General features: G+C 37.5%; 2 protein-coding genes across 2 annotated transcripts in view; both read right to left on the minus strand.

The window, feature by feature from the left end:
• Window positions 1-20,621, minus strand: part of LOC146458658 (uncharacterized) — a 199,860-nt gene that overhangs the window by 117,102 nt on the left and 62,137 nt on the right. The gene's annotated exons all lie outside the window — the stretch shown is intronic.
• LOC146458660 (uncharacterized) overlaps window positions 1-20,621 on the minus strand; it is a 113,845-nt gene that overhangs the window by 89,849 nt on the left and 3,375 nt on the right. Inside the window, exons 6-12 of the mRNA XM_085090492.1 lie at window positions 19,850-20,185; window positions 18,873-19,032; window positions 17,506-17,559; window positions 8,623-8,808; window positions 5,576-6,869; window positions 5,150-5,244; window positions 3,680-4,710 (exon numbers count right to left, since the gene is read on the minus strand). Coding sequence (XP_084946618.1) covers window positions 5,216-5,244; window positions 5,576-6,869; window positions 8,623-8,808; window positions 17,506-17,559; window positions 18,873-19,032; window positions 19,850-20,185 — 2,059 coding nt within the window. The 3' untranslated portion in view covers window positions 3,680-4,710; window positions 5,150-5,215. The remainder of the gene's footprint in view (window positions 1-3,679; window positions 4,711-5,149; window positions 5,245-5,575; window positions 6,870-8,622; window positions 8,809-17,505; window positions 17,560-18,872; window positions 19,033-19,849; window positions 20,186-20,621) is intronic.

Genomic DNA, 20,621 nt, shown 5'->3' on the forward strand with positions numbered 1-20,621 from the left:
TCATCATTGCCACGTTCACACTCGGACAAGGCCGATTCGTCAAAACGTATCACGTGCACAAAAATCGTCGCCCGTTGATCGCAAAAAATCCCAAACAGTTTGTAATTGTATTTCCAGATCGTTTTTTTTTTTCACTTTAGCGTTATTAATTGTCACAAACAAGACGTAAAGCTAGAAATTTTTCTATCTCTTGTGTCTTCTTTGCGATCATTGGCGATCATCGGCGACTGGTGTTTCCATTACGCAAACTGTTTGCGATCACGCCATCGTAAGCTGATTGTGATTGTTTTCGACGAAGTTACGCGCATATGGAAACTAGGCTTTTGACGTAATTTCTTGAGCTGTCTATTGATCCGATTTTCCGTCTCTTCGAAAGCGCTTGTTTCAACTGTATATCATTTATAAAAAAAATCCATTTGTAACTGTATCCACCATCTCACAGCTTAAATACGGAGTTCCATTTGTGAATAAACAGCATTGTCACGAGGAAGCCTTATTCTTTAAGCCCTTTGGTTCCACTTAAGGATTCTTTGTCACTTTCCCTTTTAAAATTTTTCCTTTTCTTTTCCTATTGTTTTATTAATTTATTTTTTTGATATTTGCGCGTGGTGAATTGAACAAAATAAATAAGCAGTAATTTCTTATCTCTCTGAATTTTTTGGGCGTTCTAAAAAAGGGTCAAAATATACTTTAATATATTTACGATATTTAGGTCAAAATATATTATAATACATGTATTTACAACACTTTAGAATACATTTTTTTCATATAATTTATAAATTGAAGAAATAAATAGTAGGAATTTCCGTATCTCTCTGAATTTTTTTGACGTTCCAAAAGAGTTCAAATATATTTTAATATATTTACAATATTTTGGGGAAAACATATTATGATACAGGTATTTACAATACTTTTTCGCGTATTTCAGATATCTACAATATTTTAAAATATATTAAATTAATTCATCGAAAAGTTAAACGCTAAAAGATTCTTTAAAAACATTTTAAAAACTCTAAAAAGTGGACGACGTTTCGGCGTTACTCTACGCCATTATCAAGTCAAAAAGGTAAAAGTTAAAACAAGAATATATAAAGACGTAAAACAATAAAATATTTGCGTGTCCTATGGGTATGTTATCCAAAGTAAAACAAAATGAACCAATAGAAAAAGAAACGAAAGTGTCAAGTGAAAAGTTTGGCGCGAATTGAGTCACTTTGAGTGTCGAGAGAAGGCTTGATGTCCTTTATAAACAGCAACTCGTATATTAGACAATCAAACTTGCTTCTGCATTTCTTTAGGACTTTAAAGAGGTGATCGATCTTTGCTCTTTGTTGCCATGTTGTGTTCACCGTTGAATTGAATTGCAACGCCAAAAGCATCAACTAACAGAGTTACTAGAAATCGCTACTTGAAACCAGCTGTTTCAATTCAAAGGTGAACTTTTCGAGCAAACAGATGGTGTAGCCATGGGCCCCCTATTGGCAAATGTTTTCATATGCCATATAGAGAACCAACTGGAACAAAAGAACATGATCCCGTCTTTTTATCGAAGATATGTGGATGACACTCTGGTCAAAATGCCCAACGAAGAATCAGCGACAGACTTTCTCCAAGTTCTTAACAGCGTCCATTTTAGCCTATCTTTTACTATGGAAGTTGAAAATGAAGGCTCTATTCCTTTCCTCGGGACAGTAATCACAAGATGTGGAAACACACTAAAAACAGAAGTGTACAGAAAACCAACTGACACGGGACTTCTGCTTCATTTTCAAAGCCACGTTGACAATAGCGGCAAGAAAGGCCTAGTTAAGACGATGGTTGATCGTGCGTATCGTCTATCTTCCACTGAAGAAGCCTTCACCAAAGAATGCGACAAGTTACGCACCACGTTTTCAAAACTGTGCTATCCGAATACATTGGTCAATTCCACAATACATAGGTTCATGCAAGAAACTGATAGAGCGCCGCACGCCGTGACTTCTTCAGAGCCATCTGTTTACATTAAATTACCTTTCAAAGATCAGCGATCAGCCGATCGCGTCCGCAATGAAATCAATTCTCTGGGATCTATGATTAATGTCAACTTAAAACCCGTCTTCACCAGCAGGAAATTATCGCAAACTTTGAGTGTAAAGGAAAACAAGCCTCCGATCGTCAACACGCAATGCGTTGTATATTCATTGCAATGTGATTGTGCGATGCAAATTATGTCGGCTTTACTGCCCGACACTTACACCAACGCATTAGTGAACACCGCTATTCTGCTATCAGGAAACACCTTGAAACACAACATGGCAACAAAAGAGCAAAGATCGATCACCTCTTTTAAGTCCTAAAGAAATGCAGAAGCAAGTTTGATTGTCTAATATACGAGTTGCTGTTTATAAAGGACATCAAGCCTTCTCTGATCTCGACACTCAAAGTGACTCAATTCGCGCCAAACTTTTCACTTGACATTTTCGTTTCTTTTTCTATTGGCTCGTTTTGTTTTACTTTGGGTAATATACCCATAGGACACACAAATATTTTATTGTTTTACGTCTTTATATATTCTTGTTTTAACTTTTACCTTTTTGACTTGATAATGGCGTAGAGTAACGCCGAAACGTCGTCCACTTTTTAGAGTTTTTAAAAAAATGTTTTTAAAGAATCTTTTAGCGTTTAACTTTTCGATAAAATGTTTTTCCAAATCGCTCCTGTTACGTATATTAAATTAAAACATTTTTAAGGGCCGTAGCCAGCATGAGACAATACGAGGCACTTGCATCGTCTACGTTTTATCCAGAAATAAAACAAATACTCGGTTAGATGAAAAAATAATTCCCAAATAACATTTGAGATTGCGTCCTGAAAGCTTAACCCTCATAAGGTGAGCAAATCCATGAGAAACTTCGAATGATTCTTTGTTTAAAATGAAATGTGTGGCAACTGAAATTTTTTTCAAATAAGGTTGGAATAGGAGAACTTGGTAGATTCGAAAAGGTAATAACCCGACCGCGTTAATTAAAGCAAACCACTGACCACTTCTTATGGTATCAATTATATTCCTTTAGTTCCTTGGCAGCAATATCTTGGAATTCTCTTCCTGACCATTACCGCACTATTTCTGATTTTACTACTTTTCGACGACTGATATCTACAGGGAACAATAATTTACTTAAAAGGGCAGGAACTGCAAACCTTTCTACATCATGATAATTTGTAAGTTAGTTGTCTGGGTAGTTAGTTATCTTATTTGTTATATAGAACTAACTTTTTATTATAATTATTTATTAATGTAGTCGGCTCGAAGATATTAGCACTTCAGTGCTATACTGTAAATTCGAGGGTACATAAAGTTTATTGATTGATTAATTAATAGATTGAATTAAAGTCGTTATTTCCGTCGCCATGTATCATAAGCAACAGCCATATTGATTCTGGTTAAAAAAGGTAGAAGGCCTACACGACCCCTTCTCCTTGTTGGCCGCTTTTTCTCTCCGTCTTTCTACCATTTAGCTTCTCGTGTACATTTATGGCGGCTTACTACAGTATTACTAGGAATTGGAGTATTTGATTATGCTGACTTAGTAAAACGCTGTGGATGTAACCATCGCTTGTTTCAGTTATGTCGACATCAATAGTTATTTCATTATTATGAGTGCTGTGGCTTCTTTTCTTATTTTGAGTATAATTTGACCTATTGTTCTGTTTATTTTGCGACTACGCCTGTTATGCCGAAAGAACCATGACGTTGTGTTAAGAGCAACTCAAAACGTATTTCAAAAACTTGCAAGATAATTAGGTTATTGTACGGTCGAAGCAGAGATTCAGATCATATCCCATTACAATGATGTCAACAAGAAAGACTGCAAGAAATATCACGCATTTAAATGAACCGGATAAACCTACAAGCGGTAAGAGAAGCATATTAGTCGCAAAACAGACAAAACAAGAGGTCAAATTCACAAAAAAGAGAATAGGCAAAGGCCACAGAAATCGTAATATAGAAATGACCTTTAAGCTCATAATTCAAAGACGGATAAACTGTAATTCAGTCATTATCAAATCCTCCATTTCCTATCATAAACCTGCTACAAATGTATACAAGAAACTAAATAGGTCGAAAGACGACGGAGAGAGAAACAAGCGGCCGACACGAACAAGGAGTGGTGCGGTTCCCCCACCACACCTCTGTGACTTAGCCACCGAGATAACAGAAAGGAAGTGTGACACTTGTTGCAAGTATCACACGGGCTGCTATTTTACACTTAAACGGGACCAACTTTTGAAGAAATAACCACAAGGAAATCCTAAAAACAGAATTTTAGACCTTCTAGATTATAAACGTTCTGGGAGAATGCCCCAAAACTCCAGTCAAGGCTCGCGCCTTCGGCTCCAGCAAAACTTGACTCGCCTCAGCTGAAAGTCTGGCTACGGCCCTGACACGTATCGCTAAAGAATGTCAGATGGCTTCTGACAAAGTGGCAAGGATCGGGGGGGGAGGGGGGGGCTTTTGATTTTTGAATCTGAATCAGGGTTAAAGACATTCGAATTTTTCTAAATCTGAATCATACTAGAGTGACGCTGGTGAACTGTTGGAATGTCAGTATAAGCTTTCTCTCCGTCCCACAAGTCTGTCATGAGGAGAGCCTTTATCAATACTACAGCTTGGGGCCAGGTCATCATGGAGAGACTGCATGACCAGTGAATGAATCTTCAATAACTGATCTGAAAAAAAAAACGAAAACAGCTTTTCCTTTTAAAGATTCGACAGTCATTTTGTAGCAAAAAAAAACAGGTCAGGTCGCACAACAATTTTTACTTAAAGAACTTATTCATTATTTCGATTCTGTAAATGATAAATTCGAAGATAAGAGATGACTTAGTTATGTGTATATAAACAACATACAGGGTTCATAGTACTCTATTAAAAGCTCATAATTTGCGAGTACCATTTGTGTTTCTATCTTAAAAAAACACCGCGACACGAACGTCAGTCGCCAAATGCTTTTTTGTTGTCTAAAAAGATGATATCGTACAGTCGAAACCTCGATCAGAGGTCCTTCTTTCTTCTCTATTTTATCAAAAACCAAAAATGTAACCAACATATCAGCAAATCATACAAAAAGTGGAAAAATATTTTCGAAACAAAGTTAACATTACCTACCTCAACGCACCTTTGGGTTTAAACCGGCCCAGCATATTTTTCTATGAATTGAAGGTTTGGACGCTACTAGGCAGAAGATTGCTGGATCTTCTCTCCTGGAAAATTAGGAGTCATGAGAACAAACTAACCAACAAATATAAATTGAGCCTTGTAATAAGAGGACTTAAGGAGAGAAGATAAATCTAGAGAAAAATTTCCATATAGGCAAATATTGCCAGTTAAGAGAAGTAAAACTAAAATAATTCAACCAATATAAACCAACATTATCAACCAATATTGAATTACTTTTACTCCACATGGTATCTACAGTGTGATACCTTGGTTATGGAAATTAGCTACAAAAAGTAACGGGATTTAAGCCCTGAATTTTTACTTTTTGCTTCATTCGAAAATGAAAGGAAGACGGACATGAAATTGAACCTTTACCATCAAGCATTCTCCACATTTTGTTCACAAGGCCTCTGCATTGTTTCTCCCAACTGTAATGCTTTTTATAGGATTCTCTGAGTTCATTGGCCTCTTCAAGCCGCTTTTTTCCATCCTTGTCGCGTACATTTACAATTGCTTTTGCCCACTCTTTAGGGTCATCTGAATCAACTATGCATGTGTCACCGAAAGGTATGTCTTGTAATGCTCGAGCAAATCCTGAATTACGACCAACAAGAATGGGCAAACCAGCTGACAAAGCTTCAAGGGCAACAAGACCAAATCCCTCTGATTTGGACGGCATGATGGAGAGATCTACTTCACACAATAAGTCCCTCATCTTCTCCCTGCTCTCTATAAACTTTCTTACAAACAACTGTTTTTCAGCGATACCACAGTCGAGTAGCTTCTCTTGAATATCTTTCTGCTTTCCATCGGGGGCACCCACAACGATAAGATGATAAGGTTTGTTTTTCAGCCGGCCATCAGCAAATGCTTCTGCAGCAATGCGGTATCCCTTCAGTTCGAAGTCCTCGTCATCAGCACGACCACACAACAACACTTTGAAATTTGAATTTTTGTTTGGACGTTGCTCTAAGTCCCCAAATTCGCTTTCAAAAAGTCCTGGAGTGACAGAAAAAATATCTTTCTTGATGCGTCTTAGATACGAGGTGTAATCCTCCTCCAATCTTGGTCCAACAGGCATAACTAAATCGGCAAGTTTACAGAGATCGAGTTCGTTTTCGTGTTTCTGTCCACCTATTGATATAGCATGAGGACGGTTTTTGTACTTGCCAAGGTCTCCCGCATCAATATGTACCACTTGAATCCATTTGCAATTGGGATTCTGGCCAGATTTTTTTATAACATGTTTTATAACTTGTATTTGCCGGCCAAGTTCCACACCATGGCCGATAACAACATCGATTTTGTGGTCTTGAGGTGGGGAGATCAGCCAATCAAGAGACTGGTAGCCAGGGAGTTTCTTTGCGTCAACAACAGCGATGCCATATCTCTGAGCTTCTTTCTTGTCTTCAACTGTACAGACACCCTCTGGAACTAAGAGAGATACTTTCACTTCAGGATGCTTTGACAGGTGAATAGCAAGTTCTCTGTTAAATGTTGACAAATCACCAGCTGACAAACCCCACTCGCTACCAAGGAGTTCTCTGTTCAATGTTGACAAATCACCAGCTGACGAACCCCACTCGCTACCAAGGAGAGTCACTTTCAAGGTTTCTCTGGTAGACGATGGACCTTTTCGTTCAGGGAGCATTTCTTGAGCTTTTGATTCCTACAGCAGAATACAAGCGGACATCAGAAAAACCTCCTTCCATTTTTCCAAGATAATCTAGCATAGGATTCATGTTAAAAACAAAATATTTATCTGCATTACGTACTCCTATCATGTCTTTGTGATCCGTATTATCATTATCATTATCATTATCATTATCATTATCATTATCATTATCATTATCATTATCATTATCATTATCATTATCATTATCATTATCATTATCATTATCATTATTATTATTATTATTATTATTATTATAGTCGCTTTTTTTAATCGAAAAGAATTGTAAATAGGTTTTAATGGCTCTTTTCTCTTTTTAACCTGCAAATAACATTTTACTTCGAATTTTTTAATAAAGAGATTATTATTCAATTTATTAAAAAATGCTATTATTATTATTATTATTATTATTATTATTATTAACATATTTCTAGCAAATTGCTATTCACAAGTTAAAAGTAGAAAAAATATTATTATTATTATTATCATCACCATCATCATCATCATCATCATCATCATCATCATCATCATCATCATCATCATCATCATTATTATTATTATTATTATTATTATTATTATTATTATTATTAAAATAAGATTGTTACTCAAGGACCCGGGTTTTTTTTTCACTAAAATGGTTCACGGCAAATGAAGGTGACCATCTTAAGGTTCGTAAAAAGTCAACTTCCAAGGTCTTCCAGTGGCGAAACCGCGTACACTGAATGAGACACACAATACGGACGAATCCACAGAAATATGATCACAAATCGAGACCTGAGTGACACACTATGTTTTAAGGATATATGACTTTTTTTGAGAAATACCTAGTTCGAAAGTTCAAACCCATTTAATATTTACTCGTGTTATTTCTTTAACGGTATAATGTTCGGATGTTTCGGCGACGTCATGACGCCATTCTCAAGGAATGAATAATACAAGCGAGTTCAAAAAAGTAAGATCTTAGATTTGCATTAATGGGTAATTTGAATAAATACTTTGGTGCGGATCGAATCTATTTGTACATTCAAACGTGGCCTTAATTGTTTGATGTATAGCATTTCGTTAATTAAACAATCAAATTTGTTCCTGCATTTTTTCAGTACTTTGAAACAGCTAAGGAGGTCTTCAGGCACTGCGCTCGCGCGATCATTATCATAATGTTTCCGCACAGAGAATGAAGTGCTGTTGTGGCCAACAACGCGCGCATGCAGATGACTACGAGTATAACCAACATAGCTCCGTTGAACTCGCTTGTATTATTCATTCCTTGAGAATGGCGTCATGTTTGCTTTACATAAAAAATATTGACCCTAAAGATATTGCATGACATGATACAGAAAAGATACAATTTGAAAACCGAGGATGTAAAAAAAGGCTTTAAGTTTCGATTCCTTAGAATTTGTAATAATAGATAAATACAAATATCATGCACCATGTGCATTTTTCCTGATGAGATGTGAGAGCCAAAACTTTGAGAAAGGCCAAGCAGTCGCGTTTTCCTTCAATTACCTGCGAACATTCTTACAAAAATGTATTTCAAACTTCACCAATATGATGAGAAAGACCTAACGGCTTCAACTTAAAACTTACTGAATGAATTATACAAATTAAGTTCGTGTTTTCGTGTTTGGGAAAGCTTTAAACGTTCTATTGCTAATCACTTCACGACAAAAGCAACATCTAGATAGCTCCGCTTTATAACAGGTGGCTATCATTACATTGGCCTGTACCTAACTCGAGAATAAAATACCTGAGCTGGAGACTTTGGATTCATGAACACCCTGCCCATCACTTCTCTCGTGCCTTGATCTTCTTGCTGTTTGTTGAACTCCACTTGCAGGTCGCTGAAGTCTTCAACACGAACGGGTAAACTTGTCTCTGATCTTTCACTTCCACGTTCAGGGATCATTTCTTGCAAAGTCATAGTTTTTGATCCCTACAGCAGAATACAAGTGGACATCAGAAAAATCCCCATACTCCTATCATGTCTTTGTAATCCTTATTATTGTTATTATTATTGATATTATTATTATTATTATTTGAGAGATGCGTATTTTGTTTATTTATTTATTATTTTTTCTTTTTATCAAGTAGACCGATTTTAAAATGCCGAATTTGATTTTTTTTAAAAAACTTCATGACATTTGTTCTTTTTTTCTTTTTCTTTACAAAAACATTGTTGCTTAAAAATATTATCTTTTTTTTAATCGAAAAGAAATGTGAATAGGTTTTTTAATAGCTCTTTTTTTATATACTTTTAACTTGTAAATAGCAATTTGTGTGGAATATTTTAATAAATTATTATTATTATAAAAAATTATTATTATTATTATTATTATTATTATTATTACTGTCACTGTCACTGTTGCTGTTATTGTTATTGTTATTGTTATTGTTATTGTTATTGCTATTGTTATTGTTATTGTTATTGTTATTGTTATTGTTATTGTTATTGTTATATAGTTACTGAAGGACTCGTTTATTTTTTTTTTCACTACAATTGTTCACAGCTAATGAGGGTGACCATCTTAAGGTTCGGAAAAAGTCAACTCCCAAGGCACAGTGGCGAAACTGCGTACACTGAATGAGACACACAATACGGACGAATCCACAGAAATATGATCACAAATCGGTTGTTTAAAGGGTATATGAGTTAGTAGTGATAGATGTTAAAAATTATCCTCGTTACTGCGTTCCCCTTGCGTTCCGTGTGCGTTCCCTTAATTAATATTCCTAAGGGTCGAGTCCATGACGTCATCTATTGTTATAACTTAATGAAAAAATGCGTTCCTCCATACTAATAAGTGTCTTCCTCCATACTAATAAGTGCCTTCCTGCATACTAATAAGTGTCGAGGTTTACTAATAAGCGTCACTCTAGTACAATACAAACAATACACTTGCCTAAACTTGCCCGTTAATAATTAACCCTGATTGGCTTATGAAAAATCTATTATGTGTTTTGAATAAAAAGCGGTTAGATTTCGTTGATCGTGTCATTTCACTATTCGATCTCAAGCTATATTTGCTTCATTCTCGTTCGGTTTTTTTTCAAACGTTCTCTCGAGATGGCTTACTCTGACCTAAAGGCTATCAAAAATGCAACGATTACTTCTTCATGGAACTCCCTCATAAAAGCGTGGTACGATGTAGAAAGCGTGTCTCGAGAAATTTCTACCCTGCTTCTATCTCCCCAACGTAATCTGGAAGCTGTTACTGAAGGTTTAAAGCGATGGAAGGAACACACTGGACTTTTAAGTTGGAATGTAACCGTTCATTCATTATTACTGCACGACGATGCACGCAGTAGCCGCGTGTTCAGCACAGCTGTGTGTTGCTGGAAGGCGGTCCAACTTCTGGTCGTTCAATTCGAGAAATTGTTATTTAATCAGAAAGAGAAAGGTGTGGAAGATACACTGTGGTTGCAAATTCAAGGTTTGGTGAAGAAATTTGGAGTCCTTCTGCTTAAAAGATTCACAAGAGAGCAATGTGGTGTAGATGATTTCTCACTTGAGAGGAAAGGAGCTGGTGATAATGACCCTGGCGAGAAATGTTTTACAAGACCTGGTATCCCCTATCCATGCAAGAAAACAAGAAGAACCACAAAAAGTCGCCATTGCTCCAAAATGCAAACCCCTTTCAAAGACGCTCTCAGCGAAATATTTGCCGAACGAAGAAACCCTCCGAAACTGACCATCGAGATTCCCAAGACAAGTTCACGACCAAAACTGCAAAGACAAAATGGGGTTATAGAGCAGTGATGAGGATGCGTTTTACTTGATTTGTGATACTCATGCTGACAGTTTTCTTGAAAAACAATTTGATTTTATATCAGTGTTAAGCTCATTTTCTGAGTCCTAATAAACCGTTGATGCGTAAACCTATCTTTGTGTGTCTTTTTTTCTCCTATCAATCTCGAGAAAATAAAAAACTATTAAAGTCACGCACCGTTAGTCAGTTAATATATCGTTCATTTAGAACGCCAAATATTTTATTCTCCATACAACGTCTTATAAAGCGCTCAAATTCTCAACGGTTATCATGTCACCTAACACCGCGTAAGATGAAAGGTCACGTTCCAACTCACACAACCGTGACGCATATATGAATAAATAGATAATTAATTTTTCGCTTTCTCTAAACGTGAGCTTGGGGCGCCTGTGTCTTTAGCAGCCTTTCAAACCACGAGTTCACATCTTCGAGCAGCAATTGAAATAGATTTATATTGCCTGATTTATTAGATTTATACATTGTTGCAAGTTTAGTTATTGTTGTTGTTATGGTTATTATAGTGATTTTCCCAACAATTACTCAAATTTTAACGTACAACACATTCCTGTTACACAGAATATTAACTTTACAGTTGAAATACATTTATATCAACTGATTTATGGATAATATATTGCAGGTAATTATACATACAATACGTTGCTGTTTCACAAAACAAAACTGTATGACTGCAATAGTTTTCAATGTCAAATTTACAGATAAATATGCTAACCAGTTACATGGATGTTAAATTCAATAAATATTCAAACGTTTCTTTTTTAAAATTCGTATGCACAGTATTTATATCCAGTAAAAACCATATACAGGTGTTAAACAGATCTTCAAAAGCGGGGGCAACTCTAGTGAAAACTATTACTAGTTGCTAGCAATAGAACCAGACAAGAGATACCGTTTAAAAAACTTTATTAAAAAACAATGAAAAAAAGAGTCAAATACACAGCGATTTGAAAGGAAAAGGAATGAAAATGAATCATTTGACTGACTATTTCAAATCCGTTTTTTCCGTTTTATTTCGAGGAATAATAAATATTCCTTCCGTGTCTACACAATTTTCCTATGGCCTCTAAGCCAAGAGTTCGACTTTCTTTGTTTCTTGCGGTTTGCCTTGTTCTTTGAAGTCGGTCTTTTAGTTTTTGCTTTAAAAGAGGCCTCATTTCTCCGCTGTCTTGACAGTTCGTACACCGTTTCTTGTGTCTGTGCTGGATTGTGATAGTGATTTTTTCCGGAATTATCCGCTTCACTTTCGTAAACTACGACTTTAACTTTAGGTTGCAGTTTCGCCTCTTGTAAATACTGTCTTCGCTGTATGTGGCCTAACTGATGAACATCCGCGAGATGGTCAGCTAATCTGACAAGGTACTTCGCCCCGCACGATGGAATCGGACAGTTTCTGCAAACTCTCTTGTAAACCATGTTGACAGTTTGGTGACTGAACACAAATGACATCTTTTTCGCAAATAGTCAGGTCATATAGAGTGTCAGAGGGGCCAAACACAGACCAGAAAGGCCATAACCAGGCCAAACACAGGCCTGAAAGGCCATAACCAGGCCTGAAAGGCCAAAACCACGCCAAAAGGGACAAAAGGAGACAAACGAGCCATTTCTAGTCGTGTCTTTATTTTTTCTCAGACACACGCGTGGGTGTCGCGCGTCGCTAGTCACGCAACAGCTCTCAACTTTGGAATCATCATCTTTATTTAAATGTGTCATCACAAATAACAGTGTCTAATTAAAAAGTTTTAATCTTGCTTTAGTAATTTGTATTTCAAATTTTAGATTTCGTATTTATTGTACAAGTTAACGATTATTGTTATTATTTTCAAGTCATCAATCAACACACTTAAAGTTTGGTTGTTTACAGTTTTTATTGAAATGCAACAATACAAAGATCCAGGAAGTAAAAAAAAAATCCATAACATTCATAGTAGGTTTAGTCTTGATCTTGTGGAATGGGCTGATTTTCGTAGAATCGATTGAGTAAGAATTTCTGCTTATCGATAGCAAGTTCCGTCGATTCCAACCAATCAAATCCTTCTGTGTCTTCAAGCTCTTTTTGGGTTTCCATCACTTTTTTGAAGGTGGGATCCTTTTAATTGCACGCATCCACTGTAGATTCTCTAAGAGTACTTTTCTTAGCTCTTTTCTGTAAACAGGAACGAGAGCGTTCACGGCTTTACTACGAGCCACGTTTTCTGAATCTCCGTTTTCTTGGTATTGATTGATCAAAGCGTTAAGCTGGGTCTCGTGGCGTTTCTCGGCTTCATCAAGAATGCGTGACCACGGCTCTAAGTTTTCTGTTTCTTCTTCTTGGGAAGACTCCGTTCCTTGACTAGAGACTTCGCTTTCTTGGGAGAAATCGCTTTCTTCACTGTCTTCATAATTTTCAGCACCTTGTTGCAGGTATAAGGTATAGTTTGACACGCGTTCTGACAGCAAACTAAACTTTAAAAACTAACGTGTCTGTTTTATAGAAAATTGGTGAAGGCGGGGTTACTAAGCGTTCTCCATCATAAATAAAAGAAGACCAGAAAGGCCATAACCAGGCCAAACACAGGCCTGAAAGGCCATAACCAGGTCTGAAAGGCCAAAACCACGCCAAAAGGGACAAAAGGAGACAAACGGGCCATTTCTAGTTATGTGTCTTTATTTTTTCTCAGACACACGCGTGGGGGTCGCGCGTCTTTAATTTTTAGTTGTCTTATAAGCTTTCCGTGATAATTCCCTTGTTCCGTTCAGAGTTTTGAAACAGGTCGCTAATACTTTCCGATATTCTATTTCAATATCACTATTCTACACTTTTCCGAGGGTGTTTGGGGTTCCAACAGTAAACTTGCTAGCCATGTTGTTAAGGAACTGACGGTCTGAGAATCGAAGTCGACGAAGATTTCGCATAAAATAGCTTGCGTGTAGCCGGTTCGGGTATTGTTATAGACACTGACTCTGGGACTACCCAATCAGAGTAGGTGTTGGGTATGACTTTTTGTTTGTCAAACAAAAGACACACGAGATAATTCACATGCAAATTTTAGAGCTCGAGTCAAACATTTGTTAAACATAATTAGTGACTAACGCGGTGTAAAGATGAATAAAACTTTATTTCACTCAAAACCTTTAAAAATCTTTCAAAGGCTCTCAAGACAGCTCTATGTCCACACAGACGGTAATGCAATATATTTAATTAGAACAAACAGGAAGATCTTGGTTCCTTATATTGTGAAGCATAGCAATACATTTTGATCTGCGTAAATCTCGTGCAAAAGCTCTAGAATAAGAAGATAACTGTTTATCTCTTTCTATCTCTTCATGTTCTTCGGGGCTGATGACATAACCTTCAAAAGGTACGTGTTTGCCTTCAATATGTCTTTCATATAAAACCTTCAACACTCGGAAACTTTTGGGATGATGGCCGTCATCACTTGCGTACTTGAAATACGCCTGACGCAGCAAATTGTCTTTCTCTAAACAAAGTGTAGGATCTGGGTCGTCTCGACAGTCTTCTTTCATTTTTTGGACATAAAACTTGTAAGATTCCCATACTTCGTCCATCCATTTTCTGTATCTAAGACCGTGAAATATTTTAGGACTTCCTAGACTGTTGAATCCGTTGTCACACATTAAAAATCCTTCGTCATATTTGCGTGCATGGCGCTGGCGCTGAATAAGTCCTTTCTGTTTAACCTCTTGGCGATGATTTTCAAACATCTCCTTTATCTCTCTATAAGGATGAAATCTCGTGAACCGTGGCTGAGGTGAATATGAGAGCCGCTCCTTGATAGCATGCGATATTGGCTGGTCTATCCACATGAAAAAGTTACACTTTTTTTCTTTTTTGTGGCACGTCAGAAACATGCGATCCTGGCTCCAGGGTTGTTTACTTTTTCTCAATGCTAGCTTGTTAGAACAATCACAGACCAACTGAGCTGCATACTTTTTCACATCAGAGTGTGTATGATGCGCGATACGCTCTATGTCCTCTTTCCATTCTGAAGCAGGGGCAAACATAAAGCACATTTTCTCGGGACAGTAAACATAGCTAAATCCTTGCGCTTTTTCTACCAATTCTAACGTTGAGCGGGGATGAAACGGGCAGAACTGACCAACAAGACTTGCTATCTTCTGCCTTTGGATTTGTTCCACTTCGTCTACTGTCAGGAGAGGTTTAGGGGTCGATTCGACTTGAACGTTTGGAACGATCCTTGTAGAATGTGGCAGCGATAAAATAATCTTTACTCTAGTTGAATGATAACGCTTTCAAATTTTGCGCTGTTTTTATTAACTCTAACAATAGAGTCTTGCCTATCCAATCAGGGTGGGTATAGAGCGGACAAGCGTGGGCATGTCTATTGTTTCCTTTGTGCAAGAGTGACGCTTATTAGTAAACCTAATCCAAATTAGTATGCAGGAAGGCACTTATTAGTATGGAGGAAATCACTTCTTAGTATGGAGGAACGCATTTTTTCATTAGGTTATAACAATAGATGACGTCATAGACTCGACCCTTAGGAATATTAATTAAGGGAACGCACACGGAACGCAAGGGGAACGCAGTAACGAGGTTAATTCCAATGAATATATACTACTTGAGTTTGTTTGAGAAATACTTAGTCCGAAAGTTCAGGCCCGCGGTTCATACGTCGAACTTTACATGAGCCGAACCTAATACCTATTAAGGTCGACCCAAATAATTAAGTTCGGCAGCTGATTCAGACGTCGAACCTAACTGAAGTCGAACTTAATTAAAGCTAAGGTGAGAAAGTAGATTTTCGTGGTCAGCGGCTGTTGTTTTTACTCAACAAGATTCAAAATGGCGGGAAAGATGAATTCTGACATGGAAGAGCTTGTCTGGTAAAATAATAAAGACAGGTCAAACACGACTCCTACTGGTCGAGATAGGAGGAATATGACCTTCAAAGCTAATTTGCTTTTACGAGTACGTCTTTCAAAGATCTCAATTTTCTGTACGAAAGTAAGGAAGAGTCTTTGTAGATCTCCCTTAGCAGAGGCAGATTTTCTATCAAGTGTTATTTACCAGGAGCCATAATCAGGGATGGAGACCGTCACGTGATGCCATTTTGACTTGTGGGCCTGTCCCCATGTGTTGTACCAAAAAAAATCTAATTTTAGAAAAAATTGCGCCATACGCACGTGCGCGCACGCGTGTAAACGGCCAGGATCGCGCGTGGAGAAATTGAAATATTTTTCCACCCGTTCAAAATGGCGTCCAAATTTTAAAATTCTGCCAGGGAATATCTCCTCAGTGCCCACATTTAAGGAATAAGACTCTCACAAAGAAAAGGTAACAATTGAAAGAAGACGGGAAAAGTTGGAATAAGCGGCCTATTGATCACTTGACTCTCACAGTAAAGTCAAAAAGGCGCCAAAACGGTGGCGCTGCGTGCGTTGCTACTGTTGAATGAATGAAAAAAGCTTACATTCTACGGACATGTACTCAGACAGGTAAGGACTTTTTTATCTTTAGTGAATTTTTTCTCAGCTGCTTTCTGTGTCACATATAAGGTAGTAGCCCCACGCAAATTTGCGTGTATTCACGCGGGTATATGACGTGAGGGGGGGGGGGGCGATTTTTTCTAAGAAATATTTTTTTGGTACAACTCATAGGGATGCGTGGACCCCATGCTTATGGTCTCCATCCCTGATTATGGCTCCTGTATTTACTCATCTGAATTGTTTTAGGTTAGGCACAGAAGGGCGATATTCCATAACAAACCTCAAAATGTTTTTGCGGGTTTTTAGTTTGTTTTGTAGTGCCGACATTCTTTCGCGGAGGTTGACTTCTGAAAGAGTTTTATTATAAGGTTATCGAGGTAACCTCTGTTGCCTAATCTCTGTTTGAATAGAGTAATGTTTTCTTCAAATGTTGTTTTTGAAGATTTTGTTCTGAGAAGTCTTGACGCTTCGCCTTTGATATAGCCTGTATTGGAAAGTTTCTGTCGGTTAGAAGTGCGTGTGCACATCAAGAATAGATTTTTTTATCTTTCGCATCTCAGACAAGTATATTTAGTTGTTTCGAAACAAGAAGAACAAGCACATTCCTCTTTTCCCGCCATCTTGCGCACATGCCTAGTCGATGGAATGCACAGACCTCTGGGATAGATATAATTTATATAATTTATACGTAACGTATGCATTTGGTTCGGCACATGAAAAGTTCGACGTCTGAATCGAAGTCGAACTTTTGCCGTTCTATTCGACTGGCGCAGTCGAATAGAACGGCGGGTCGACCCAAATACAAATCTGTCGATCCTAACTGATTCATACGTCGATCTTTACATGCGCCGAACCAAATGTATAGGTTCGGCTCATGTAAAGTTCGACGTATGAACCGGGCCTCAAACTCGCTTAGTATTTACTCGTGTTATTTCTTTTTGTTTGTTTTACATAAAAAATATTATGACCCTTAACAGGGGCACCCAACGGATCTTTTCGGTAAATTATCTGTTCGGAAGGTCCTCAATCCCCTACAATTTTCTTAAGGGAATTTTCACCTCGAATGTTCGTGATACGGGATATTTACGGCCTAATGTTTTCGAATTCATAAAAATGTCGTTCTGGACACCGAAAAAAGGTCAGCTAAGATTTTCGGAACGAAATAAGGCCTAAGGTTTTCGGAAAATGGACAAAAATGCCCTAATAATTTCGAAAAGACTTTAGTTCCCCTAGAATGACCGAACAGATAAAAATATTATAGCGCGGCTTGAATTGAACCTACGGAGCTTTAAAAGCACTCCAGATAGCCTAAAATTGCGTTTCAGAGGATCTGAGAGAAAACTGTCGTTGGGTGCCCCTGCCTTAAGATATTGCATGACATGATACAGAACACTTGCCAGCAGTTCTCCTTGTTTGTGCAACGTGTGCGTGACAGTTGAATCCGAGGATACCTGTAGAAAAGACCACCAGTTATTTAAAGGGAGGCCGATACCATTTCAGGCTATTTTCTACAAGCTGTGTGATCTGAGAAAGCAGATAGTTTGCGATAGCACAGCCCGGTTCCACGATTAAAAAAAAAACGCAACACAATATATGGTGGTAGCAGATTGCACCCACATCGCAACAACGTCGCACGATTACAAATATCATGGGCCATGTGCAGTTTTCCTGATGAGATTTGAGACCCGAAACTTTGAGAGAGGCCAAGCAGTCGCGTTTTCCTTCCATTACCAGGCGCGTAGCTAAGGTTTCGATAGGGGTGTTCGTTGAGCCCTAAATCTTGCTGAGCGCCGGAGGCGCCGTTTTTAGGGGGGTCCGGGGGCATGCTCCCCCGGAAATTTTTGAAAATCTAGGTTCCCAGAAACCTTATTTCCTACATTTTGAGACCCTTTTTAGGCAAATCACAACTTTGTTTTACAGCAGCTTTTTAAGCTATATACATCATTTCGACGTCATAATTGTTTCAACTTAAACAAGAAAGTTCAATGTACATTCCGCGCCCTGTGAAGTTTTGATAGCTATTCGATCTGCAGATAGTCATACACCAAGCTGGTAAACTGCATCATTCTCGGGTGTAGGCCTTCGAACAAATTGACTATCTCGTCAAGATTGACAGGCATATCATATTTGATATGCATTAGAGCCAGGGCGGACAGCCTACTCTCTCCCATGGTACACCTCATATATTTGTTGAACCTCCTCATTGCGCTTATGGTCCTTTGACATTCACGAGTGAATGTTTTCAGGCGAACTTGTACGTAATTGTGCGTGAAACTTAACACTGAAGGCTTCAACTATTAAGTTTGAAGTGAATCTCCTTTCAGAACAATGCCGCATTCAGAGAACAAAATGTATCGCAAAGCATGCTTTTCTACGGCTTTTTCGGGCGGATGCGGTTTTACAGCAAAAATGAAACGTCATTAAAATTTACCTCCAAGGGTTCTTGACAATTTTTATTTTTACTGAGGATAAGACATAAAGCCTAAAGAACGGGTTTATATCTCTTTTTTTCTTTCGTTGATGTATTTCGACCACAGGAACTTTATTAAAAGTGTTTCTTCCGCCATTATTGTACATCAAAGGGGGTTCGTTCGAACCCCTCGAACCCCCCCTCCTACACGCCTGCAGATCTTAAGAGCAATAGATTTATAAACCCATATCTTATTGATCCGACATGGGATCATTGATGTAGATGTATCCTTGAACTGAAACAAAAAACAAACACTAAGTTTGTTAAAACGTAAAACAAACATAAAAAGCTTACCTGACTATCAACATTTAGAGAAGACAATTTAAATTCCAACTTGTTCAACAAATTCTTTCCCGTAGGCTCTTGAGTGCTTCGAAATTCCACCTTAGAATACACTTTGTCGTGAATCAAACGAACAGGTAGTTGATCCCTGTACTGAAGATCGCCCTCAAACCTGTTTGTAAAACAGTTAAGTATTTAAAGGGGAAGTATCACGCGAATTTGATGTCATTTCAAAACCAAATGGTGTGTGAAGATCGCGTAACATTGTACCAGCCTTCTATTTAGTAGTTGTTATGTTGTACTGTAAAGTGTATTGTTTTTTGCTTGTTCCGTTATCGAGATAAAAATAAATTTAAAAAAATAAATAAAAAAAAAAAATGTTTGTCTGTCAACAGAAACATAAAATTATTGTCTAGTTTTGTTATAAATTATCCCCCTAGAGCAATAAAACTGTCGAGTTAGTACCTTTGGCTACAGACAGAGTAAGTCCGGCGGAATTGATTAAAAATTGAAAAATGTCAGGCTAACGTTTTTCAAGTTCACGCATTTTTGTTTTCAAAATGAGCTAGAATAGATCACGAGTTGTTCTTTTCAAGAATTGAGTTGATTTCTTTCCTCTCGTTGTTCTAAACTTTTTTGGTAGTTATGTGAAAGTCTTATTTCACCATTTTTAACCAAAAAGGTCAAAATCACCATGAGACTTCCCCTTTAATGAGTGCAAAGACGTAAACAGAGGCGATTCGTTATGTGAATCGTGCCTTCTTACACTCCTCCCCCCCTCCCCCCCACCCCTCGTCACATAACGAGTCCTTCGCATGTAGCCAGGTGGTTGATTCAATGAAAGTTAGTTATTCTTTGTCGACTCCGAACAAATACAGAGTATACGTAAGATAATTGAAATATAATTCCAGGTGTTTATCTTAATAATAAAAGAGATCCTTAAATTAAACTCAACCTACTGGTTTCTCTATCCAATCACTTACGCTTACCTCAGATAAAAATCATCCATGTCCTCTTTATCAACTGGGCTGATTGCTCCTGATACAAACACAAATGCCTTATCACGCCCTGGAATCATTTTTTTCTTCGAGCTAACATCGCATGATGTGATGCCTTCCTTTTCATGTTCTTGTTTTACTGCGTCTCTGAGGTGAGCCGGGCAACAAATGAGGTGCAAAATATCTTGAGAATGAAGACGTTCTGATGGACGAAAGTAAGCAAAGAAGTTCGCGTCTCTTGGCTGATTCCAAATGATGCTCGATAAATAACTAACAATCCCAGAAACACTGAAGTCCTCTTTGCACCAATCAAGAAAATAAGAATATCTGAAAAAAGTTAAGATAAGGACAAGGTCAGCCAAAATAACCAATTAGGTCCTGAAATAACAAAATTAAATAATTTTAATTATTTAACTTTGTTAAAATGATATAAAATGATAAATTTTGTTAAAATGATATAAAATGATATTTAAAAATGATAACTCCGGTTCATTTAACCCCGTTTCAACTTCCAAGTTTCTAAATATTTAGGAAAAGGTAAACTTCAATCTGAATACCACGAACTCTGCTCCAAGCAACTGAATACATTTATTCATAAAAACGGCCTTGTCCTGGTGTTTCAATATTTGCTCCTATGGACAATTTTTAAGCAAACTGTAGCGGAATCATTGTATGGCCTACTGCTACAATTACTGCTAACGTTTTAGATAGTCTTTCATTTTATCCGCTACATACTCTACGAGTATGCCGGACTGGCATAATA

The sequence above is a fragment of the Pavona decussata genome, unplaced genomic scaffold (assembly GCF_977016875.1).
Source record: "Pavona decussata unplaced genomic scaffold, jaPavDecu1.1 SCAFFOLD_232, whole genome shotgun sequence".
Taxonomy (NCBI): domain Eukaryota; kingdom Metazoa; phylum Cnidaria; class Anthozoa; order Scleractinia; family Agariciidae; genus Pavona; species Pavona decussata.